Raw genomic sequence first — 27,037 nt, 5'->3', positions numbered from 1 at the left:
GAATGCTGGATCAGTTGGTAATTTATGAGCTACCAGATCAGTGCTCAGGCCCGGCATATTGTCATATGACCATGCAAAGACATCTTTGTACTCAAACAATGTTTTGATTATTTCTACCTTAACTTGCAGTTCTAAATGCACATTTATCTTGGTTTCCCTAACATCATCCTGGTCCCCTAAATTGATTAATTCAGTTTCACTCAAATTAGGCTTCGGTTTTTCTTCAAATTGTTTCAGCTCTTTACTGATTTCCTCAAGTGCTGCTTCTTCATCATATTCTACTTCTTGGATTGTTATTTTAGAATTAGATTGACTTTTAAGACTAGGCTGAAAATTCTTCATGCATGTCATGTCACTGCAACCAGCATAAAAAGAACTGTACAAAAGAAAAAAGAACAAAATAAAACACTATTAAGAATAACAGAAAATGGAAAATTGCATTTCATTGAAAATAAAAGGATAGAAGGGTTTGAACATCAAAACAAGCAAAAACTAAAAATCTGGATTACAACCCTGGAATAACCCAGATAACAGAAAGGAAAACAAAGTAAACTACCAAAACTCCTTCCTGGTGGGGAGAGGAATAGCTTTCCAATTGCCAAGCTTCACATTTGGGACAACAAGCTGCACATCTACTTTACTAGAGCCTTCACCAACTTCTACCATATTGACCTCTTCGAACAGAATTTGGAACCTCTTGATCAGCTCTTCATCAACATCGACCACAGGTTTTGGGATTGAGGAGGTCGAAGGTTTTTCGGCCCCTGGCTTGACAAAAGACTTAGAGATGTGTAGGACGGGCTTGGGGAGCGACCATACCTTCTGTTTCAGATTTTTAACCCTTTTCACGTCCTTCTCTATGGGCGTGAATCCCAAACAAAACGTACTAGGATTCCCACTAGGGCGCACTGGATGCACAATACTCTACAGAGATGATCCCAAACCCTTGCCCGACACAAAACCATTCTTCAATATTTCATTCGCAACCATAACGGACGCGGAGGATAGCTTAGGACCCGGAATGCATTTTCCTTCAGGAATTTTCTCGACAGACATTGTTTCGAAAGTCTGATAGTCCCAAGGTTCCTTATCATCTTTAGCTTCAATAAACGGAACAATTGTGTCATTACAAGCTGACAAGTCCTCACCACCGTGCACAACTATTTCCTGCCTGTCCCATTCGAACTTCACCATTTGGTGCAGAGAAGATGGGATTGCCTTAGCAGCATGTATCCAGGGCCTGCCCAACAACAGATTGTAGGAGATAGCCACATCTAACACTTGGAATTCCATGGAAAGCTCAACTAGCCCTATCGACAATTCGAGCATTATATCTCCAACAAAATCTTTACCTCCCCCATCAAAGCCTCGAAAACACACACTGTTCAAGTGGATTCATTCGGTGCCAATCTTCAGTTTTTGCAGAGTAGACAGGGGACAAATATTCGTACTAGAGCCATTATCAACCAAAACCCTTGAGACAATAGAATCTTCGCACTTCACCGTGAGATAAAGAGCTCAGTTGTGTTCTGTACCCTCCAAAAGAAGTTCATCATCTGAGAAAGTGATCATATTTTCTTCGAAGATCTTGCCAGCTATCTTTTCCAAGTGGTTCACTGTGATCTTATCAGGAACATGTGCCTCATTCAAAATCTTCATCAAGACCCTGCGATGTTCATCTGAATGTATCAGCAAAGACAAAAGAGAAATCTGAGCTAGTGTTTTCCTTAACTGCTCCACAATGGAATAGTCCTGCACTTTTATCTTTTTCAGGAACTCCTCAGTCTCTTCCTCGGTGACCGATTTCTTCACTGGCATTTGGCTATCCTTGAATGGCTTGGCTTTCCTTAATTCTTCTGGGGTGAAACATCTCCCAGAACGAGTTAATCCTCCAGTTCCATTAACTTCTTCCTCTATTTCTTTTACTTTGTATGTCACTATCACTGGTTTATAATTCCACGGAACAGCCTTGGCATCGACCACTGGCAGCTGGGTTACTGGTTTAATGATGATAGGGGTAATAAGAGCCCCCTTCACAACTATGATAGGCCTGCTTGGAATCCCTGGCACTACCACTTTTTAGCTTTCCGGACTTGCCCCAATATCTTTCGACAACCCTTTAACGACCAACACCAGTGGTTTCAAATTGAGCGAACTCGGCTTTTCTGTCGCCCCTTCAACTGTCAAGGGCTTTGCTTTGGCAGAGTCTGGAGCTTTAACCAAATTACTTTCACTGGCCCGAATCATCATGACGAACTTAGAAGACTTCTTGGGCTCCCCATCCTTATGAACTATTTCAATCATATGTGTCTCTTCATGGACTGGCAAAGGATTTTTGTTGATGTTTGGCGCGTCTAGGCTTTGGACTACATTTTGGTTTGCATCAATGAGCTCCTGGATTGCCCTTTTCAAATGCTAGCACTTCTCTATGTCATGCCCTAGAGCATCAGAACAATAGGCACACCTCAGGGAATAATCGAAGTTTTTTGGAGGAGGATTTGGTATCTTTGACTCAATCGGCCTCAAGACGTCAAACTGCCTTAACCTTTGAATAGACTAGCATAGGAGTTTCCTAGCGGGGTAATAGTTTTTTTTCGCTGCTGCCTCTCTCTTCTATACTCTGGCCTTGATCGAAAATTTGAACCATTGGGGTTTTGGTAAGGTTGTGGAGGTGGATAGGCATTTTGTGGAGTTAGGTAGGTATTCTGTGGGACTGGGGCACGCCATTGTGGGTAAGGAGGGGGTTGAGCATATGTCTGTGCATGGTGAACAAGGTATTGGGATGGCCTGGCTGAGTATTGGGGGTTTTGCGGGGAAAAGTAATGTTGAGGTGGATTATATGGAGCTTGGGTGTAGGTTTGAGGTCGGGGTCGAGGATGGGTGTACTGATGAGGTGAACCCCTCTGGCCATGCCATGATCCGGAGACAACCATAGCGATATCTTCCTTCCTTTTCTTGCTTAGCAAACTTCCGGTACCACTCTGGATTGCCTGGGTGGTTGCTTTTATAGCAGAATAGCTCATGATCTTACTCGACTTGAGCCCCTCTTCCACCATTTCTCCCCTCTTCACCACATTATTGAAAGACTTACCAATGGCTGAGATCAAGTGGCCATAGTAAGTGGGCTCCAGGTCTTGAAGAAAGTATTTAGCCATCTCGTCCTCTTCCATCGGAGGATTGACTCGTGCAGCTTGCTCCCTCCATCGGAACCCATATTCTCTAAAGCTTTCACTGGGTTTCTTTTCCACCTTAGTCAGAGATAGGTGGTCTGGAACAATGTATATATTGTACTGAAAATGTCGGGAAAAGGCCTGAGCCATATCATCCCAAGTGTACCACCTGCTGGCGTCCTGGCGGGTGTACCATTCTAAAGTTGCCCCACTCAGACTTTGGCTGAAGTATGCCATTAGTAATTCGTCTTTTCCCCTGGCGCCTCTCATTTTATTGCAATAACCCCTCAGATGAGCTACAGGATCCCCATGTCTGTCATACAAGTTAAACTTGGGCATCTTGAACCCGCAAGTAGTTGGACATCGGGGAACAAACACAAATCCTTATAGGCCACACTCACTTGGTTTCCCAACCCTTGCATATTTCTCAATGATTGTTCCAGACTCTGTATCTTCCTAAACATCTCTTCTTGCTCTGCGTTCTTTGGTGGTTTGTCAGTTTCAACATGAGGCTCAAATTGGAGAGTGTAAGAGTAAGGATCTGGGACTTTGAAGGTGGGCTCTGATGTATAGTAGTAGGCATCTGTAGCGGGGAATGCGGGCTCACTAGTGGATCGATGGAGGGTAGCTTATGGAGGGGGTACAAAAATAGGAGCAGATGTCAGAGCAGGGTACAAGGTTTTTTTGGCTGGCGGAGCATGAACAGTTTGGGTTGTAGGGCCGGGGTAGTTGTGGTAAGGGGTAAAGCCAGGTGCGTGTTGTGGGGAAAAATCAATGGTATTGGGCATCTGGGATTGAGAGAGTGGTGGAATGGAAGCAGGGTTTCTGTGTAGTTGGTAGGGAACGAGGGTGGAGGGTGTCCCTTAATCCAGGCCTGATACATTTCCGCCATCTGGTGCTTCAACCTCCGGACCTCCTCTTACAATTCCGATTCTGACTCAACAATCTCCCTTGGTGGGTCTAAAACTCCAGTGTCCGTTTCCTTGCTAGCCATGACTGTTTGACGCTTTGATCGGGTGTTGTATGGATGACTTGCTAGGATGCCAACAAACTAACCACCTTCCTGCTATTAAATAAAGATAACATAGGACAATAACACAAAACCACCATGTTAGTGTTAGGGCATTTATCAAATAATAATATCACATTATGTTCAATGTACCTAGCAATAATTAACGGTTCTAAAATGGCTTTGAGGGTCGCAGGGTCATAGGGCATCAACCCGATTTGCTCATTTCGATCCTTCCTTCTCTTTCTTTTCCAACACCTCTTATCACTTTTTTTTCTCTTTTATCTCTTATCTCTCTCTCTCTCTCTCTCCTTTTTTTGAACCAAAAATGATTTGATCGAACCCGATGTAGGTTACCTACGCATCATGTCTCTCATGAATCCGACCAAGTGTAGTTCTGGAAAAGTGATGGAAAATAAACTAAAAACAAAATCTTTTTGGGATTTTTCATTTAAAACTTTTCGATATTAAAATACAAAGGGAAGTACGATAATGAAAGACGTGACAGACTCGACTACACTATGACAGACTCTGACACTACCTAAAGGACTCAGTACTCCTAGACAAGGCGTGGAAGTAAAAGACAACATAAGACAATCTCAAAACATCTAAATAGAATGACTCCTCAAGCTGCTCCTGAATGCGACGGTCCTGGCTGGGACGGGTCCGATGAAGATCCGGATGGCCCCATCAATCCTGTCAAATCTAAGCTCTGTATTATACCCTGCAAGGACACCTCGAAGCTGGGAATGAGAATCCTGGAATGCGCGCCTACATCTGGAAGGCTGACTCTAGTGAGGTACTCACGGTGCTGTCCCATGTTCTCTACCAACCCTACCAATTATGATCTCGTGACTGAAGTGTAGCTTGAACTCCAACCCTTTCTGCTGCATAGGCCTCCTCTGCTTTGGTAAATCGATCCATCAACTGTCTAAGCAATATTCGTGAGGTGGTCTCCTCGTCAAATACTCCTCTAACACGTCGGGGCAATGGCCTACTAACCCCCCGTTGAGTAGACTGTAGCCATATGAAGTACTCATGGGTATACCCAGGTGAATGTGGGTCAGCAGCTAAAGTATCCCTACCCATCTTCATTGCATGATGCCAATAGGTCTGGATGTCGACCTCCCTATGCGGCATAATGTCAAATTCCCTAATGAAGTCACGAGAATCAGGAATGTAGGGGACTTCTGGCTGCCTCCCTAACTGACGCATCACTCTAGTAGGGGTATATGGTCTAGTACACCAAAGTCCGATCAGTACCAAGAAGTCTTGCACGCGAGACCCTGCTAAGATCACATCCAAATCAATTCATAGGTATGACCACAAAATCTTCTCTTTAGTCAAGGATCCTAAATAATCAACCCAATCCTGAACTCCGAGTGGTATGGCAAACTTATCAAACGTCATCCTATGCTCGATGCACTTTACTCGATCTCTCAGACAACGGTCAATCACATCTTTCTCAAACATGGTGGCGGGATGTAAGTGTTCCATCATCCACAGTTGTAGCAACAAGTTGCTTCCCTCAAAGAACCTCTCACCTTCTCAAACCCTGGTCAAAGCACGATAGATCTCTGCCAAAATTGCCGGAACCAAGATGACCTTACTACTATGCTTATCATGGAAGAGTGCAAAGGCTATTGACCCCAGACGCGTGCTAATATGTCTACCCTCTAAAAGAAATACCAGGAGACCCAACAATGCAATAGCGAAGACCATAGGGCGCCTCTTCTTCCAAGAATCGTATGATATGGAAAATTCATCTACGAAGGTCTCATACCCAGTAGGACGATCAAACCTCTCAAATAAAAAGTCCAAAGGTACCCAAGATTGATCTAGACATCCCATGTGAGTTTCCAAATCCATACCTATGATCTTAAGGAACTTGGTGCTTGAATGAGCCCTTGTGTAAATCAAATCCTTGTCTAGGTATGGCAGGCGGGTTAACCTGGCTATCTCAGTTAAGGTGGGTGTCATCTCAAGTTCCCCAAACTTGAAAACCATTCCCTGTGGGTCCCAAAATGTCAACATTACTTCTACATGGTCGGGACGGGGGGTGATGTCCATCAAAGAAATAAGAGTCTCTAATTTACCCATCAAATCGTGCTGCTCAAGTAATGTGAACATGTTCCACCATTTTACTAGCCTTCTAGGGACTTTGACCACCATTGATACTCTAGCATTGGTGAGTGGATCCATACCTGAATGGGAAAAACATGGTTAATGACTCAAGACATTATGTGACACCACAACATTTCATAGGGGTGACCTCAAAGACATGGCTAAAGATGCAAACTCCAGAAAGGTGACCTCAAAGACATGGGAATACCTCACTAAAGCTTGTATGGATTCAAACTCCTAATAATCATGGCCCAAAATTAATTTGCAGAAATGACCCGTTTTGCAAAAACGGCTAGAAGTGGCTAAAGATGCAAACTTGAAAAGGACGAACCTTAAAATAATATTACACCTAGTTGGGGACTCAAGATCCTAAGACATGAGTTATTGAACCACTTTTGCGAAATGACCCCAATTTGCAAGAATGACCGATGTGGCCGAAAGTGGCTAGAAATGCAAGATATGACTAAGACCCCGCAAAGCCAAAAACCTAAGATACTAGGAAGATCGGACCCTATGCGGGTTGCCTACGTATCACGTCTTGAAAGACGAGAATCAGGTTCGCGTAGTTCGGGAAGATTGGACATGGGAGAAAGCCTTTTGAAAAAATGCAACTAATTTGGAAAATCATATTTTTTTTTGTCTTTTGAGAAATGATGGAAAATGTAAAATATTCTTGGATTTCTTTTTGGAATTTTTTGTAAAATGATAAAAGATGTAAAATCTATTTGGGATTTTCTTTTTTCTCCCCTTTTTTTTTTGAATTTTTTTTTTTTTTGGAAAATAATGGAAAAGTGTAAAATATTTTGGATTTTCTATTTTCAATTTTTTTGTCTTTTTGGAAAATAATGAAAAAGTGCGAAATCTTTTTTGGATTTTCTTTTTCATTTTTTGGAAAAAATAATGGGAAAGTGTAAAATCACCTACTTCATTTTATATTTCACCCTCAAATATCATTGGTCCGCCAAATGACATTTTTACCCTCAAAGATGCAACGTGTATCACATAGGGTTGATTGAATGTCTCTTTGGGCCACGGGCCCATTTTTGACAAAATTTCGATAGGCCTCCTACAAAGGGACACGGTGCCTGGGACCGAACCCTGCTAGGTTTAAATGATGTAATGCACATAAGCATGACCTAAAGGCTGACCTACGATTGGGGTTCACTAGACAAGGCGATTCGGGGCGGCACGTGATCGATGGAGGCTGCTCTAGCTGTCCGCCCACTCCACGCTCCCACGCCACCCCCTAAAGGCACGGGTGACTCACAAAAAGACCGCGTACGCTCAAACGTACTCCGGAAGACTTGTTGCAGAAAGAAGACCCGGGGTTATGCAAATGATGACGATTTATAAAGCAGTAACACATAAAGAAAAAATTGTAAACAAATAAGCAACTAGCAAATAATAAAACGACATAAACAAAAATAAAATTTAAATAAAGCAAACAAAACACATAAAAACCTCAACCTAATATCCTAAAAGCCAACAAGATCAAGTACTAGCTCGAACCTGCAAGTCCCCAACAGAGTCGCCAGAGATGTCACACCCCATTTTTTAACAATCTTTCACTTAACTCTCTTAAATTAATAAAACAAATTCAATAAAAGCTTGAAAAGGATTTTCGATTTTTGAAAGTTACAAGGATTGTATTCAAAAGGAAAACTCAGAGTCGCCACCTGGCATTTGATTTCGGTGTGCCAGGTCATCGATTTTTTTTAGAAAATATTTTTTCTTTAAAGCACTTGGATTCAAAACTAAGTCCGCACCAGAGATTTGGGTAAGGGGGTTCATTTGACTCGGGGAGAAGGTGTTAGGCACTCCTCAAGTCCCGTGAAAGTCATGGTTGCGTACTCGATTTAGTTGGCTTTTAGAATATTCGAATTGAGATAAAAAAGACAAACACAGAAAAGAAAACAAACACACAAGAGATTCGAGATCGCTCCCACCTAACAAAAGGGAAATAAGACTAAACTAAAAATACTACGAGTTCCAGTTTAGGCCTCCAAATACAAGTACTACGGGGCATTCCCCGGAATAACATATATACAAATCCTTCGGGGCATTCCCCGGATAAATTTAACTAAGGAGTGACCTCTCGCCTCAAAATACAAACAAAATCCTAAGGCTTGCCTACCCAAGTGTGGTCGGCCTAAACATACTCCTAGCGATTATGAAAGAAAAATAAAATTAAGCTAAAATAAAGATATTCTATGATCATGTTCAATCTTCATTTCATTTGTGATTTCACCCTCCCTGGCCCAACGTCGCTATTCAAATAAGATATGCACATAATAAGAGGGACGGAATTCAGATCGAAACAACAAACCAAACAAAACACAAAGAAAGAAGTAAAAGTCGATGAAAATAGCAAAATAAAAAATAAAAAAACAACTCAAAACATAAACCACAAAGCTTACTGCAGGCAAGGAAATGTCAAATGCCCCACTGAAAGCTTTTCTCCTAATGTCCTACTAACCCAAGACAAGGGAATGACTCCAAACTAAAGATAATTGACAAATTAACTGTAGAGTTTTCATTTTAGCTCACGTTAGGAGAAAAACTCATTACTGCAATTGAGCATTAACATTACTAGTAACTTTTAAGCACCACCACATAGAGAAAATACATCTTTGTTTAAGAGAGTGTTTCAAACTTGCTAAAGGTATTAATGAAAAGGCAAAGCTGACACCAAGAATAAAGAAAAATACTTACCATACAAATATGATTTCAAGTTTCAAAATTAGATGTAAATAGCAAATACTTGGAGAAAACACTACTATGCCTTCCATTGAGACCAAGGGTTGGCCAAGCAGACAAAGAAACACGTTTTAAAACCATTCCATATATTCGTCAACTTAAACCTATTCCATAGATTCAAAGAACAAAGAATTGCGATTCATTTAGAATGGAAGAGGCCAACTACGTGAATCCAAGGTTTAAAATGAGACCTCAAACAGCGAAGCTAAAATCAATAGGCTCCATATTCATGTTAAACTCGACGCAATTTGATACTAATTCACTGATCACGAAAGTGAATCGTATAGCAATCCAATATGTCCAACAGAACAGATCTAAAAAAAACCACAGACCTTTAAGCACGAAAATGAAACAGAACATAAGCAACGGAGGGAGATCGAATCTAACCAAAACCAAACTTGATAGGGAATATGGAAATGAACCTGGATATTCAGAATTTCAATTAACTTTGATGTCGACAAGTTCTTACAGAAACGAATGGAATAGCGACAAGCGAATCTGGAACCACGAGCTCGAACCGCGGACGGCAACCAGGACTTCAAACGAGCACCATCGGAATTCAATCACACTCCATGCTTAAATCACAATTGGAACTTCGGAGAAGAAAGTGAACTAACTTTTTTGTGTTTATATTTTTGTGTTTTCTAACTTTTGAAACAAAAAAAATCAGAACAAGAAAAGAAATGATTTCTTTTGAAATCGAACAAAATTCAACCCAAACTCAAACTCAAACTACATATATTTTTTTGTATATTTTTTGAAATGCCAACAACACGTGAAAAAGAAAAATCTGAGAAGATAGCAAAAAACGAGAACCCTAGTTTTCCTCACAGTTTCTCCAAATTTTTCCGTGAACCCCCCAAAATTCTGTCCAAGACCCAAATATATATCCAACCTTAGAAGCTTCTTCTCCTCTTCTCCAAGAAAACCGAAAATCCTCAGAAATCCGTGTGGACCCCCAAACAAAATTCGAAAATCCTTATTTTAACAAAAATCAAAAAAATGGAAGTCTTGGATAATAATTTAATCCAATGGCTCCCATTTTCCAACCTTTATTTCAAGGACTCAGGTTTTTTGTTTAAGCACAGGAAAAGAAGAAATCCGCGTGAATCGGATTGAAATGATAAGATTTGGTACGGAATGAATGACATGGAAGAAGAAGAAGAGAGAGGGGGGACCATGGTTAACACGGGCGAGCAGAATCGCTCGATTTGGGCGGGTTGGAGGTGGCGACTCGGCGGATTCATGGAGGGGAGAGGATGCGGCTGCTTGGATGAGGGTCTTTAGGTTTAGGGTTTGGTTAAAATAAGATTTTATATGGATGTGGGGATTAATTGGGTCCGTTGGATCAATGTTAATGAAAGGCCACGATTAGAGGGGGAAAACGGGGCGGATAGGCAGACGGGTCGCTGGTCAAAATGTTGGGTCGGTGGATATGGGGCTACATTGCAAGGGGGAATTGGGTTGCCCAGATTTGGGCCTTGTCTTGGCCAAAATTTGGGACTTCTTCAATTCCTAAGGTTCATTGACTAACAAGCCCAATTTCTTAACTATATATAAAAGATAAAACTAATTCCCATAAATTAAATAAAATATACCATACTATGAAACCATTTTTTAAAAAAAATATCAATTTTATACAAATTATTATATAAAAAAGTGAAAAATCATGGTAAAAACAAAAGATATGGCTATAAAATATTAATAACTTAAACTAAATAGAAATAAGGTAAAACATGAATATATATATATATATATATATATATATATATATATATATATATATATATATTAGTTTTTGTGCCTTAAAAATAGAATTAAAATTAGTAATAAAGTAAAATCCTATGGTAAAAACAAAAGATATGGCTATAAAATATTAATAACCTAAACTAAATAGAAATAAGGTAAAACATGAAACTATATATATATATATATATATATATTAGTTTTTGTGCCTTAAAAATAGAATTAAAATTAGTAATAAAGTAAAATCCTATAGAAATAAACCCAAATAAATATCCTAAATATACTAGGACTATTAGAGGTGATTCTAATGCGTGAGTCAAAAATTACATGTCTACACGTTTAATATAATAAAATTATCCTACTACCTTCATTATTATTTTTCGGTTTTCTGCAGCCTATTGAATGTAGTAGTCTTCTTTAAATAAAGAGGAAGAAGAAAAAGAAAATCAAATGATGACCCTTTAATTAGCTGTCTCTCATTTGCACAAGCACCAAATACAAAAAACTATTTGGTGTATCAAATTCGTTTGGCTTCCTTGAAGACGCTCCATAGTTGGAATTGAATTTTAGATCTAAGGGAAAATAAAATTTTAACTAGAAAATCCCCACAGACGGCGCCAAATTGTTTGACTCAAAAGATATTGAAACCTTTTTGAACAAATCAATCAAAGAAGATGAAAGGGTAAATCCTAGTTAAAGATAATTAACTCTAGATCCGGGATGAATAATATAAATAGAAAAACATAACCGAGTATGAGTCTTAGCCGTGATTATGGCCAGATTTAATAGCATAAAGAAAGATGCATTAAGTAACATTAAGTGGCAATAAAATGTAAATAAAGGAAAAGATTCACCAAATCTTGAGTGAGACGGATCTTCTTTCATTTGATAAAGACGAATGATAGACAAATACAAGAACCTTATGACCCTTTTTAGATCCGAAAAAGGTATGAGATCACAGATCCTCTAGAGAGGTGTGTTTACATATTTTCTAGAGAGAGGAAGATGGAGAGGGAGAGGGAGAGAGCCCCCCTTTTTTGGAAGTTCATCCTTCCTATTTATAAGGGGTATCCATAGAAAATCCTAAAAAAGTACAATTAGAGGGAATATTCAGTAGAATATTCCCTTTGAGGATTCCAAAGCAAACTAGTTATTTCATCGTTGTCCGACCTCGGCCTTATTGATGATTGTCCGACCTCGGCTATTGATGATTGTCCGACCTCGACCTTATTGATGACTGTCCGACCTCGGCCTTATGTCTGTTCGACCTCGGCCTTATGTCTCCGCGTGCCGAATTTCTCTGATTTAATTTGACCCATACACAGAGCAATTATGAGTTCGGCCGAAGCCAGTTGATTAAAACTATATATTTATCTTAAAAAGTTTATTGAATAAATACAAATTTTTAATTTAAAACTCAATAACTTAAAAAGATTGGACACCCGAAGCTTTCCCCAAATTACTAGCACTACTATCTGTGATCAGAGTAACTTTTCATATCACGTCTAATATAATAAATTGAAAGTGACAACAATTTAATTGTATTGATAGCGAATTAATTATAAGTAGGAACCAGTAAAAAGAAGACAGAATTCTATAGTTGTTGGTTTTAGAGATTTTGAATTGACACTACTATAGAAGAAAATAAGGGAAAGAAAAGGTACAAGGTAGTAGAATTTCCTTCTCATGATTTTGTATTACAGTTAAAAAAAAAAAAGGTAAGGGAAGAAAAAGAAAATTTCCCTTTTCCTATCTCTTGTGCTTGTCAATTAGAGAAAGATGAACGCACTTTCCTTCTTCACTCTCTTATTTCTGCCCAAAAAATGACAATACAAAGAAAATAATGAAACAGAAATAGAGAGATAAGGATTAAGCATTAATTCTTTTTATTTACGATCAAACATCTTTATAACAGCTGTATTTGTTCTGATTTATTTTGGATGTTATATTCAAATGCTATTATAGAGAACATATATTATAATATAACATAAAAGATCGGTTCCGAGATAAGCTTAGCTTTTATACTAAACAGTGAAATCCCACTTGTTTTTTTCTTCCCACCTTTTCTTTTAATTACAGACAAAGCATTAAACGAGTGAAATATGAAGTATTTCAATGTATATTGACAAACTGAGATCTTTCAAGACTTCAAGTAGAAAATTGATTCATTATTTTTATTTAATCTTGAAAAAGATAGCCTCAGAAAGTGTACAAATGCTGAGGGACCAAATCAATCATAAGGATACATATTCATAAATTCAAAACAAGACACAAGATAGATATTTCAGATATTAAGATCCCATTATATATATTCATTGAATAATTCATGAATGGTCTTCTTCTCATAAAGAAAAAAAATGGTCTGCTATTTATTTTTGGAAAGTTTTAGACACTTTAACTTCCAGACTTTGACACTTTCGGTGGACTTGTACACGTTTATTTTTGGCTATTTGATAAATTGAATTTTAAGCTAAGGTCTTATCTCTTTTATTCAATGAACTTGGATCTTGTGTTTCTTTTTCACGTTCTTGTGTTGAGTCCTACATGAACAAATATTAGAGCCATTTTACAGGTGAAACTCACTTTACTTGGGGAAATTTTTTTCTTGTCAAAACATATGGGGTTAGAAGATTTAATAGGTAGCAGTAGCATGCATAAAAACAGTAACAACAATAATGCCATAACCAATTATGGAAAAAGAAGAGATGCTAAAGAGCAATTATATTTTGAACACCTAGTTCTTTTTGGTCTCCACGTAAACACTAATGAAAGAAAAAACACGTTGAATCCCTGCCCTTGACAAAAAAATAAAGTAATAAAATCCGAAATTTGCAATTGTAATACAAAGAATCTTGAATGTCCAACAAAGTATTGAAAATTAATTTTCTAGCACTTTTTGGTTAATGGGGGTAAAGACAAAAGTAGGGATAGAAAAAGGGTTAGAAGGACTCTTATGAAGAAATTAAACTGGTCAACTTCTTCTCAAACTACTACTACTACATGAACCATAAAAATTACTTTAGGGGATAATAGTACTTTTGGTCCCTTAGTACTTTAGGAAATGTTCTCTTCTTCTCAATCAAATGATGTAATGATATATAATTCGTTAAATTTCATAAGTAGAGGCATCCTAAAATTGCATATTTCAATTATTCAAAAGTAAAATATACTTAGCCAGATATCACAAGAATAAAATAAGAATTTATTGACATGTAAGGGACTAACAGTGCAAATTTTCCTTTACTTTGTTCTCCGTTATTCTCGACCAATTTTCTTAACATGCTTAGGAAACTCAAAATGAGCTTGTAGTCTTAATTAACGGTAACTACTCTAAAAGAAAAGCCTAATAGAGGCAACTAATTACATTTACACATACTTTCATTTTATCATAGAACTAAATTGAGGTTCAATCCTTTTTTTCTATTTTTTTTTTAGGATTTAAAATTTCCCATTCTAAAATCCCTATTCCACTAGTTCATGGGTTCCACTGTTGTTGATTTTATTTAAAGAAAAAGAAAAAAATAAATAATAACTATTGCATGGCTTTGCAAGTATTGGTTTGGTAAGCGATTAATTCGTAAAAATAGCACGGTATAGCCTGTTTTCCGACCGGTCATTTAAAAATAGCCAGCGTTTACCAAGTCAATGAAAAATAACCACTATTTTGCTGCAAACAGTGACCGGTCTAGCATAATATACTGGAGTTCGGTGCACCAAACTCCAGTATACCGGTCCAGCATAATTATATTGGAGTTCCAGGATAAGTATGCTGGAACTCCAGCATAATATACTGGCGTATTTTTCGGGTTTGAACAGTGTTTTCGCTCAGATTTATCTTTACATGAAAAGTGGCTAAATTTCGATTACTTTTGAAACTGAGTTATTTTTGAACGACCAGTTGTAAATCTGGCTATTATTGAATTTCTCCCCGATTATTCACATAGCTAATTTGGGCCAATCATTAGGCAGCTAATTATCAAAGAGTTGAGTAATGACAGCAAATAAATCTTCTGATTGGCCCAACTAACACTCTTATTAATAGTTTCTAGTTGGAATTATCAACCAATCACCACCTCAAATGAATAAAATTGAATCATTATTAAAGTCAACTGAAAAAATAATTATTTTGTCGCACCTTCAATAAATAAATCACATCGAACTAAACCTATTTTATTAAGTTGTTAGGCACTTCCTCTTTGAGTGATACACACTACTATTGTTTAGTCACTTGATGCTTAATGAAACTTGGATTCTCTATTTCTAACTTAGAGAATTAGTGGTATTTGTAATTTACCTTTAAAATTATGGAGCATTACATTGATGTTTAACCAAGTTTATTCTAAAATATATTTCTTTTCCTAAACTGTTGTTAATCACAGATTGAATGTTGCTGAATTGGTAGTAATATATTCCTAACTCCCTTATCATTGTAAATATAATATAATAAAGCGACTGTTAGTATATAGGGCGCAGTGGCTTATTTTGATAACACTTGACAATTGACATATGAATCTATTTAAGAGAGAGATATCTTTCTTTTTCTCTTTTTACTATAGTTTTCTGCTAGTAGCGAATGAAAAAGCTATCAGAATACGTTACTTTCTCCCCCTAGATAATAGTGAGACCAACCTATTAGAGTTGCTTTAAGAGAAACTAATTTTCATATCACAGAGAAGATAAGGGGCATCACGAGACTCAGAGACGGATCCAAGAAATAAATTTTATGGGTCCTTTAAGACTCTTAGCGTTAAATCCATTATACTTCTAAATTTTAAAGTTATGGGTTCAGATAAATCTCGCACCTCTACTCTATATTTGCCCCTCTAAATGTTAAGTATAAATCATGGTTTAAATATTTCTTAATCTATTTGGTGTTGGACTAGTTATTAGACCAACTATCTGACGCTCTCACACTCAAACCCAGCCAAAGGAGCATTAATTAAGATTGGCAAAAAGTTAACGATATATGCTTCAGACCTTAATAGTCTTTTAGAAAGCACTCAAAACGCTGCTCAAAAAGATATTTTTTGACAGCAATATAAGAAATGGTGAGCAGGCTGAAATATTGTAGGTGTTAGAATTCTGGTTGGCTAATTTCCCAACATCAAAAAATGGGGGTATATTACTACACCCATATTCCTCCTCTGTATGCAATATCTTCATCTGTCAATCATCTGACTAAAGACTCTATCCTCCACAATTGCTGAAAACTATGGCATTTTATACGACTCAACAAATTAATGGGCGAAGGGAGTGTATAACTAATAAAGTTGTTGTCATGTGACAAGAAAGCCCTTGATAACTGGACAAAATTAAATCACCAAACATTTTAGCCCACTGGATTTTAGACCTGCTCGGGTGTACGTCCCAATTTTTAGCCAACTTGCAATTTATCTGCACTAAAAGTTATTACTGCATGTATCCAACTAAATACTAGTGCTCGTTAATGGTTACAATATTCAGGAATCAGGATTATTATCTGCCTTAATACGTCTTAAATTGTATACACTCTCACCCAAAAGGTTAAACTATTAGATAAACACATTATTTTCCAACTCTTTGTAGGTGTCCGTGTCCTATCTTTGACCAGTGAATGATAACTACTCCAAAATATTGGCACCCTTGAGCCCGGAACTAAACTTGCAAGAAATTGAAACTAATACTTCTATTAGCTAATTAATTACGAAAATCTCAAGCTAATTTACTTAATTATGTTGATGTGTGTGACTATCTATCTCATCTTAGTAAATTATGTTGATGTGTGTGACTATCTCATCTAAAAGCTGAAACTGTTAGATAGAACACACTTTTATTTACTTAATTATACCTTCAATACGCCGTTTCACGTACTTAGCTCATTAAAAAGAATCAAGCCCGCATATGAAGCCGCGTATTTAAGCATAATTAAGTAAATAAAAGTACCTTCTATATAATAGCTTAAGGTTTTAGATGAGATGGTCACACTTCAACATAGTATCAGAGCAGGACCCACCATAATTTTCCAATGTTGGGCCCCCACAATTTGTCCACGCTCCCGACATCCAACCCTGGGCGGGAAAGGGGTGTTGAGTCCCACATCAACAACCTCATGAGCAAGTTTTTTGCGTTCAGTTAGACCCAATGTCCACTTCTTTAACAGAAATCAACTATATTAAACTCAACAGTATTTGCTTGCGCTAATGGAAAGGTTCCGCAATAAAAATATTACAGGATTATGGTATGGGAAATGGAAAGGTTATAATTGGTATTACATCTGTCCTATTCCAGGATTCTCCCAATCTTCAGCAAAGTTAATAGTACGGATGATAAATACTGAATTCAATTGTTGGCATCCAAAAAAGCCTCAGAACTGTGTATGAAGAAACAAATCTTTCTTTTCAAGTGTCAAACAAATGTGAGCTACACAACCTATTAAGTACAACGAACTTCCACCATCCCAAGCATAAATATTGTCATTTCTGCCAAACTATTACATTGACGTATTCAATTGTCAAGAATTCGGATCTTATTACCAACCACGCAATTTTCAACTAAAAGCCAAACCCAACTTAATATAAAATTCTGCCATGGATGGTTGGAGAAACCTCTCATCACCTCAGTGGTGACAAAATATTTTGGCCCATATTTCACTAATAATAGTGATGATACTGTTTCAATAATGCAACCTACCTATCAAAGGAGAGTGGCATGCCAGCCATGGATATTATGACCAAAAGATTCAAAAAGTAACGGAAATAGAAGCCATAAAGGATGTGGCATAGCTAGCAATGAAGTAAAATAAAAGAAAGTGGAATATCATAATTCAAATTTCCAGCATCGGCATTGAACATTAAAAGATTCTATTTCCTATCTGCCCAAGTCTTGGACACCTAACCGGTATAAATGAAAGTATACATTTGACGAAGTAGTAAAGTTGAAAAAATAGTCTAATCACAACACATAAGCTGACCAAATGCCATCTTTATGGCAACAACAAACCCAGCAAAATCCCATAAGTAGGGTCTGAGAAGGGTAGAATATACCCCTACCTTGTGAAGGTAGAGAGGCTGTTTCCGAAAAACCCTCGGCTCAAAAACAGACACCATCATTATAGTAATCCTGCTTATCACCACCTAATGACCACACAGATGCGATGGTGAGACTAGAGGTTAGAGAAGTCAGAAAACTAGGACCTGATGAAATGTGAGAGGGACACATTTATTCATACAGAGAAATAAAAAGTTCTTGAGTGCACACACATACCAGATCAAAATAACCACAAACTTGGTCTTAAGTACACACTTAAAGAAACTTCAACAAGCAATACACTTAACATGCTAAATTACCTCTAGAAGAACTCTCAGTTCACCACACATTAGTTCACAGACAAACTCCAATATCAAAGGGTCTTTTTAATAGACAAGATAAAGAGCTTAAGACGACATTAATTACGCGAATATGAGAAACGCCAATGGTAATTAAGCATAGCATCTACCCATGCTGTGCTGTCCAGGACCAGCAACCAGCCATTGTTAATGCTTTAAAAAGGATTCAAGTTTTAGATTCTCTTCACCCTTTCTCCGTTTCCTTTTACACCAGTACTGCTGGATGGATAGCTTTAATCATGTGCAGATAGGCTAATTCCTGCTCCGACACTTTTCCATAGCCCTTGGAGCTGCACATATAAACGCACAAAAGTTAGTGGCAATGTATCATGTTTCAGGAAGCGAACATCAATCAAATCTTTAAATGCAGGAATTGGCCATAGAAAAGATTCAAGCAGTATCAAAATTTACTAGACTTGCATAACCAATAGAGTGAACACATTCATGAATTTATACCAAGTTTATCTTAAGTCCACAAGAATCAGCATGAAAGTGGATTACTGGGTAAAGAACTTTTAAATTTGATGGGAGCTTAATACAGGCTACGTAACAAATTGCACATCACAATGTTATAAATGCACTCCCCTTAGATGTATAATAGCCTATTGCTTTTCTCCTTTTGGTTTTGGGGGGTTCATTAACCATTCCTCCCCTTCTCTCAATCCCCCATTTCTCATAGATATGCGGTTTGCCCTATAATGCACGTGCACCTTAACAACCCCCCCCCCCACAACCATACCTTGATTTTCTGAACCTTTCTATTGCAACATAACAAATAAGTAAAATGAGGATAATCCAGACAAAGATACAAAAGAAATGTTGTAAATAAGTAAAACCACAGAGGTGAAATTGCAAAAGAATTACCCCCAAAAAAGAAGACTTTGTGTATCAGTTCTGACAATCAATCATGTTAATTGATATATCAACCTGAAGAGCTGTTTTATACTTTTTATCCAGCTATTACTAACCCCTCTTTGCAAGAACTGAGTTTTCCAATTTTAGGCAGAAGAAAGAAAACTGCTAACAATTTAACAGATCCATAATAAATTTAGTTCTGCCAGTCAGAGAAACATTCATGATATATAGCTGGTGTGAGAACTCCAAACAAGCATTTCTTAACCTCTAATTATTTCTTCTGTAATATCTTTCACATATCATACTACCTAGGTAATTTTGTTTCAAAACACATTGCTTCAGCAAGGTTCATGGATCAAACAAAATTTGAAATTTTGAAACCTGATTATTTTCTGTGTTACTGTTTGTATATTTCTACTTTATCACCAAGTGGATATGCATGGCAAACTACAACAATAGAGGTATAAACCCTGACAGCAAAGTGGAGGGAGATCTAGGAGGAAATGGGTATTTTCTTTTACATTTTGATAATGTGGATGAAGCAGTCTAATAAATCAGCGTGTTCAATAAGAAGAGATACTCACCCAGGCCAATGGCATCTGAACCTTTCATGATTCTCAGCCTCTTACACGTATCAATAAACATCCTGCAACATTCGAGTTAGTAATTAAAAAGCATAGTCACTATCAAATATACAAATTATCAAACATAAATAACTTTTAACAGGATTCATTACAAATCGTATTGAACAAAACTACTACATTAGAAATTGCAAAGAGCAAACCTTAACAAACGTATACAAGAGACAACAGAATCAAGACAACAATTTGTTCCGGTCATTCATTATTATAGTAGACTTACAAAATCAACCTTGAAAAGAACAATAGAGGAGGGAGACAGAGTGTGTGTGGTGTGCGTGTGTGTGTGAGAGAGAGAAAGAGAGGGTCTAATTCTCTATTCGTACATACTGAAGAAAGGTTCAGTCACATATCGGCCATGAAGGCAGATCTAAATCATGATGAAAACTTGCAGAATCATGTTCTGCACCATAAGAGTATTCCTTTCTTGACTGTATAGAATGTTGTTTAACAGTTGCACCGCAAAGTAAATGGAACAGAAGTACTAATTGAACTTTTATGAAGCAAGGGATGAGTTAAGTGTCTTTTCCAAAGAGGCTAGTAGCTCAATCGTTATTCAACTAACTCAAGAAATATCTTTGAACCATAGTGTGATGTCATCAAATCAACAATTACACCAAATCTTTGAGTTACTGCTATCATCCCTTTAATCCATTAATGATGTTATTATGACAGCAGAATGGAATTTGTTTATCCATACATGGTTGCAATAAGACAATAATAATCCATAAACTAAAGATAGTAGACAATCCTTAATTATGAATCCCAAAATTCTGTCTACTAGCTTCACAGTGGCAGATCTTTTCATACCAGGACTATTTTCTAAAAAAGGCACACACATCCAGCATGACAGCCTCAAATTTCAATGTTAATTACAAATATTCAGACTCCATCGCAATTCAATCCAGAAAAGTTCTATCAGGATCATCTCCGTAACAATAAAGTCACACCGCCGGTACATCTCTATGGAGATGGTATAATCTTTTTGCATTAGGTTTTTTTGGCCTGGGGGGGGCTCCACCACTGAGGTGGGGGAGGGGGAGGAGGAAGGTGGTTCATTGACCACCTAGTTTCTTTTTACAGATTCCTAGATGGTCATATTTGAAGTTAACTTATGGTGGAGTCACCTTGTTCTAAGAGCAAAATGGTTCAATTGTGTTTGTTCCCAGTTAAAACTCATGAATATTATGACTTTAGCTGCCTTCTCCCTGACCCTACTACAAGGTGGGGTTTATCACTACATTACAAACTACTGGAGCAGCACCTCTCTCTAAGCTTTCCGTTACAGGACTTATCTAACTTCCTTAAGATGGCCATCCATCTAGTCTAGATCAATTCCCACACGTGGGAAAGTGTTGCATTATTAGTTGCATAGAGTCTAAATTTAAAAACTACATCCACATGCACTCAATTTCTGTTTCCCAAAAAAAAAATGCAGACTCAACCAGGAAATATGTTGGCAGAAAGTGCTGATATCCCCTATACAGAACAGTGTTAGGGAGAGGGGGGGGGGGGCAACAAGCAAGAGCTTACTCCCAAGGGACATCACCGACAAGCATCCAGTCACCATCTTTATCCTCATAAGTGAGTACATATTCCGACCCATGAAGCAAATCCTTCAGTTTGCTCTCACTTAACAACTCCTTCCCAGGAGCACCATGAGATCCATATTGACCTGTCATAACAGGGAAATAGCAGTAACTCGGGCATTGCATAAATCTTGAAAATGAATATCTTCCAATCAAACCAATAACTAAAATTTTGAGCTAGTTAAGGCTTCGAACTAGCTTACCAATAGTAAAACAGCTAAACATCTTCTCGAGAGCAGAAGAGAGCTCCTGGTATGCAGAATAGTTTCTGAGGTCCACTTTCCTCAAATAAGGAGCACCGTCCATGCTGACCTTAATGAAAAGAGCTGGTGATCCAGCTTTTCCATCCACCTCTTCATTGTTCTTTGAGGTAGAGGCTAATGTGTTCTTTCTAAAAGATCGAATGGGTGGCCAACCCACAACCTGTGCCCTGAAATTAAGCAAAGATCGCAGATTACACACTCTCACAATCAAGTCCAAATATCTCACTTCGTTCTATTAACAGGAAATACTCACTTGGTAGCGGGGGCACCGCTGCCTACACGGTTTGAAGCCTCATTCACAGCAGAAGCCCTCTCTGGAACTGTGTTCTGATTAGTTGCCTCTTTCATTTTTGGTGGTTGAACACGAGAGGTCTCCTTTGCATCGCCTGCTTTCACACCTGAATTTGGCATAAATTTTCCCTGTAGAATAGATTTAGTAACTTCAGTTACAGCTTTACCAGAAAATCAGTATCCTTAGTAAAGACTCAATTATTCACCTCTGAGAATCCATCCATAGCATCTGAAAATCCTCGTTTGTTGCCAGTAACAACTGTTTTCTGTGATACGACCAAATCACTATCTTTGGCAGGGTGCAAGGGAAAAAGCAGCTTCTCGTTCGAGGCCAAAGGGCAAGTCTCTATGCCCCTTTCGGGAGAGAGGGACCCAGGGAGCCCGAGCCTGAGCTCAGTTGCCTTGAGATTTAATCCACAGGCATTATTGTCCCCTGATGAGGTGGAAATTGTACAACTGTCCACCGACGAACAATCAGAAAGCCCCATATAGTTTCGCTCTTTAAGTTCTGATCCTTTCTTGCATATACTTCCTAAGGAGGCCGAAGAAGCCAGTAGAGTTACATTACTCTGGCCCTCCTCCTCCCTAACATCAAGGAGTGGTGGAGACATCACAATTCAAAATCACACTTCAATACTTTTTCACTGCTCATTTCAAGAAAACAAAATTATTAACTTACTCTCTTCAAAACAGAATATCAAGTTCAACGACTCAATTGACGGCTCACAGAAATAGAAGTAGATTAACAACAGTACAACACAACACAACACAACACAACCCCCACCCCAAAAAAAGTAAGTGTTCAAAATGGGTTTGTACAGTAGGTGTTGAGCAATGTACTTTACACAGGTCTGGAGTCTGGACTTAAATTTAAGTATTTTTTTTTTGAGTAAATAATTAGCGAGGTAACATTAGCATATATCACACTACAGTAGCAGCAAAAAGAAAATTCCTCTTTAAGCAGCCCTTTCTCCCAAAAAATCACCACCAAAGAGAAAAAGAAAGATCCTAAGGGAAACCACATAAGAGAGAAGACAAAAGAATATTCTCCATTACAAAAAGGAAAAAAATAAAATAGAAAAGAAAACCACGAAACAGAAAAAAAATCATTTACTTAACAACAAGTATATGAAGCTCAAACAGGAAATATAACTGATTTTAACCCACCAAAGAAAAATTAAAGTTTCAGAAACAGATCTACAAAATCGTATGAAACAGAGTACGCATAAATAACATGCAAAGGAAAAGGAAAGCGAAAGTCAAAATTTCAAGAAGAAAAAACGAAGAAAAGTAGTTAAAAAAATAAGAAAAAAAAAGGACTGAAAATCTTCTTACCTGTAAACCAAGCTATTGAATTGATCTCTGAAGAAAAAAACCCAAGAAGAAACAGAAGGAAGAAAGATAAAGCAGCAGCAGCTGAAGAAGAAAAAGAAAGAAGATGATGATGGTGGAGTAGTGAGGTTTTTGCTTAGAGAGAGAGAGAGAGAAAAAAAAAACTAAGGACCCTCCATTTTGGCAGACAGTAACAAAAGCTTATTTGCTGTCCTATGTGAAACCTCTATGCTTATTTTTAAATAATATAACTTCCCTAAAAGAAAAAGAAAGAGTAAAGAGTAAAAAAAAAATTTGTTCTTGGGGGGTGGGCAATGTGGGACTGGAAAAAAGGAAGGATAAAAGAAAAAGACTTTTTGTGGTTTATTACATTCGACGTGCTTTAGTTTGAAGATAAGTTATACTAACATTAATTATTGAGATTATTTTTTTATTAATTATTTAGGTGATATTTGTACATTATGTCCCTTTATAATTTTGAATTTAAGAAAATAACCCTTTTTAGATCAATTATGTGTAAAAATAAATCTCTCATATATAAAAAAAAGAGATAGGGTCATAAAACTAAAAACAAGTTTGTAAAGAGCCAAAAACTAATTGACTCATTATTTGGTATGTTGTATTAATTCTGAATTTTGTTACATTTAATTTTTTGTTTTGGGTTAACTTATCCTGAGATTATTGTTCCATCATATAACAGGTATAAGTTATCTTGATATTAATTTTCATTTTAAGATAATTTATTCCAAAATTAATACGTAATACTAAACTTTTATCCCGGAATTATTTTTACTTATTTATTACCATATCAGATGATCCCTTAAAAGTCAAAATTTCATTAAGTGTGAAAAAGGTTAAACACAATTATGCCTTCTCATCTTTTTGGATGGTCTACAAAGAGTTAAAGTCCCTTTGGATAATCTTAAAGATATACCAGGTGTCGGAAGAAAAAGAAAAGATCAAATGCATTGATTAAAGACAAACATGTATTTAAATGACATTTAGGTGATTTTTGTGTAGAACTAAAGAAAAGAATTTTTTTTAGTAAGTTTTAGTGAGAAAATTCCAAAATAAAATAATAACATTTCACGATTAGGTATTAGTTTAGCAATTTCTAATTTCTAACTTGCACGATTAATATAGTCACATCATGTGTTTTTCAATTTGCATATCCGATATTTTAATATATATTTTTTTTAATATGTGGAACAATCAACTATAGTTTCGAACAGAAATTCATTTGATGCAAAATATATATATATATATATATATTAAGAAAATTATCACTAAACGAGAAAAAAACTATCCAATTTACTACTGTTAATTCTTTCAATTTACTTTTATAAATAATTCTGTAATTTTTCAAAAGAATTTAGGGTTTCCAAACTTTTTATACAAAAGGATATTGTGACCTCTTAGAGCTTGTTTGGACATAAGAATTTTTTTACTTTTTTCAAAAAAAATTAATTTTTTCGAAATAAATGTTTGGCAATAAAATTTTTAATTTTCACTTGAAGATAAATTTTGAAATTCTTTTAAACTTCGAAAAACTCCAAAAAGCTGTTTTTCAAAATATTCACTCAGATCATCACAAAACTTCAAAAACAATCCAAAATTATATTCATGTTCAAACACAACTTAATTTTCAAATATCATTTTTACTTGAAAAAGAAATTCACTTTTTTTTTTAAAATTTTACAATTCTTTAAGTCCAAACGCCCACTTAGAATTTGACATCACCCCTTGAAGTTCGATTATGAAAAAAGTTTTATTTGTGGGTATAGTCAAAATAAACCTCATCTTCAACTCAAACAAAGTCCCATAGAGAGTGGCTTTAGTCAACTTTTTATCCACATCTTCCAATATTAAAAAAATAAAAACGAATCAATCCTTTTTATTCATTTTCCTTTTTGTTTCTGAAAGCGAGCGAAAAGGTTAAAACAGACAAATTTCCCCTTATATATTTTTCAAGCCCGATATTTAAAGAATAACTTCGGGCATTTCAATCATTTTCTTCAACACTACAAACTCCCTTTTTATAATAGTAGTATTACGACAAATTTATCAATCTCGATGGTTGTAAAGTCATATTCACGTTTACTTCTTTTAGTCATATACATAGATTACATATTAATTATACACATATAATATATACAGAGACGGATTCAAAATTTAAACTTTATGGGTTTAACTTTTAAAATTTTTAACATTAAACCCATTATATTTTTAAAGTTATGGATTCAAATCTATTATTTTTGCAATTTTAATGAATTTTTACATATAAATTTCTACTCCGTGTCGAAAGTTATGGGTTCAATTATTGAACCCATAGCTACCGCATGCATCCGCCTCTGAATATATAGATTATGCATATATTATACTTTCACCAGTTATTTTTAGTTTAAGCGATTGGGTGATCGATTATTTGGCTTAATTCTTTTATATATTACCTCTCACATGCATAATTATTAAATTTAGTAGCGGACCTAGTTAGCATGTATCATATGGGTTCATGTATTAAGAAATTAATAAAATACTTATAAATATTTAATTATGAATTTAAATATTATTATATTTCACTTGAGATCATTGTATGACAGTATAACTCACAAATTTGAAATTCTAAATATCTCTAATTAAATCACTCAGCCTATTAAAACTAGGACAGATAAATATAAATCACCTATCTTTTTTTATGACGAATCATTATATATATAAAAAAAAAAAAAAAAAAAAGAGAGAGAAGTCCATGTACAGATACAATTGACCTGACCAAAGTACACACATAAACACATACTGACGCACATGTGATGAAGATAGATCTACAAGAAAAAGGATCAAGAGTAGAAAGGACAGATCCCCCCCCCCCCTCCTCCGATCCCCCCAAACCTCCTATGTCAGTTTCATATTTCCAATTTTGTCTAATTATGGACCATGAGAAATAAATAAATATATTAGGAAAGTTTACCCAAAATAAGTATCAATGATTCTATATTGTCCATTTCCACCCCCAAATTTCACTTGGATAAATTCCAATCCACCAATGTCCTAAACTTTCTTAGCATTGTTTCGTCCTTTCTTTCTCACCCCTCAGAAAACTTTATAACCCTTTCTATGATAAAATTATAATGCCAAACGAAGTTGGAAGACAAACCATTTTCTGGAGGACTAGAGCAAAAAAAGGAGCATAATAATTACTATGGTAGACAAAGAAAAGCAGGCCTTGCTTTGGCCAATCCCACAATTCAACCACTCCACTCATTACTTCTCCTCTTTCTCTTTAAAAAATATTCTACTATTTCCATTTTGTATCACATGTTATTCTTTTAACGTCAAGGGATCAAATATATCCTTTTACTGTCAAATATTATTTAAAGGTATCATCCGTTATACTATTTGGTCAATTGTGTCCTGTCGTTATACTTTCGTTCAAATCTACCTCTAATTTAAATGTGTCACTATCAGACTTAATTGATTCATCTCCACTTTAAAATATCTGATTCCTCTCTTACTAATCCGTTACTGACCCTAAAACCCTCCACTTAATATAACTCCATCAAACACCAGTAAGTTTCCAACGTTCTTCCTAGTAATTACTAAAAGAAAATTTTGGCGCTATTCCTAACAATCATTATTTGACTCATCTTTTTTTTAAGTAGAAGTTGGAACAAATAAATGAAAATGGGATTAAGTTGAGAGGACAAATGAATAGAAAGTTCATCACGTGATTGTGCTTTCTTATTAGCTAAAGTTTGAAGCAATATTTTGCATGATGACTGAAAAGATTGCAATTAACACGAGCAGATTTTTAAAGATCACCTGAAAAGATTTTTATTAATAGGAGCAGATATCTAAAAGTCATCGGAAAATCAAAAACAACGAGCAGATCCAAGGATTTT

At 36.4% G+C, this 27,037-nt stretch overlaps 2 protein-coding genes across 2 annotated transcripts; both read right to left on the bottom strand.

The window, feature by feature from the left end:
* Nucleotides 1-521: 521 nt before the first annotated feature.
* On the bottom strand, nucleotides 522-10,359 carry LOC104236829 (uncharacterized). The gene is made up of 2 exons (XM_070172275.1): nucleotides 9,483-10,359; nucleotides 522-6,383 (listed from the first exon to the last, which is right to left on the bottom strand). The coding sequence occupies exon 2, from the start codon at nucleotides 3,507-3,509 to the stop codon at nucleotides 2,541-2,543; it is 969 nt and encodes a 322-aa protein (XP_070028376.1). The 5' UTR covers nucleotides 3,510-6,383; nucleotides 9,483-10,359; the 3' UTR covers nucleotides 522-2,540.
* A 7,620-nt stretch (nucleotides 10,360-17,979) lies between these two features.
* Nucleotides 17,980-23,396, bottom strand: LOC104236828 (auxin-responsive protein IAA8-like). The gene is made up of 7 exons (XM_009790841.2): nucleotides 23,142-23,396; nucleotides 22,013-22,450; nucleotides 21,769-21,935; nucleotides 21,456-21,682; nucleotides 21,197-21,338; nucleotides 19,610-19,671; nucleotides 17,980-18,460 (listed from the first exon to the last, which is right to left on the bottom strand). The coding sequence occupies exons 2-7, from the start codon at nucleotides 22,415-22,417 to the stop codon at nucleotides 18,423-18,425; spliced, it is 1,041 nt and encodes a 346-aa protein (XP_009789143.1). The 5' UTR covers nucleotides 22,418-22,450; nucleotides 23,142-23,396; the 3' UTR covers nucleotides 17,980-18,422.
* Nucleotides 23,397-27,037: the final 3,641 nt, after the last annotated feature.

The sequence above is a fragment of the Nicotiana sylvestris genome, chromosome 4 (assembly GCF_000393655.2).
Source record: "Nicotiana sylvestris chromosome 4, ASM39365v2, whole genome shotgun sequence".
Taxonomy (NCBI): Eukaryota; Viridiplantae; Streptophyta; class Magnoliopsida; order Solanales; family Solanaceae; genus Nicotiana; species Nicotiana sylvestris.
The sequence above is the reverse complement of the archived record's forward strand: the minus strand, read 5'-3'. Positions and strand labels throughout refer to the sequence as shown.

Coding starts and splice junctions, on each gene's coding strand:
- LOC104236829 (XM_070172275.1), bottom strand. CDS start 3,509: ATGCCCAAGTTTAACTTGTATGACAGACATGGGGATCCTGTAGCTCAT.
- LOC104236828 (XM_009790841.2), bottom strand. CDS start 22,417: ATGTCTCCACCACTCCTTGATGTTAGGGAGGAGGAGGGCCAGAGTAAT. Junction 21,683..21,768: donor AGCGGTGCCCCCGCTACCAA/GTGAGTATTTCC, acceptor GCTTAATTTCAG/GGCACAGGTTGTGGGTTGGC. Junction 21,339..21,455: donor GTTTAGCTGTTTTACTATTG/GTAAGCTAGTTC, acceptor CTGTTATGACAG/GTCAATATGGATCTCATGGT.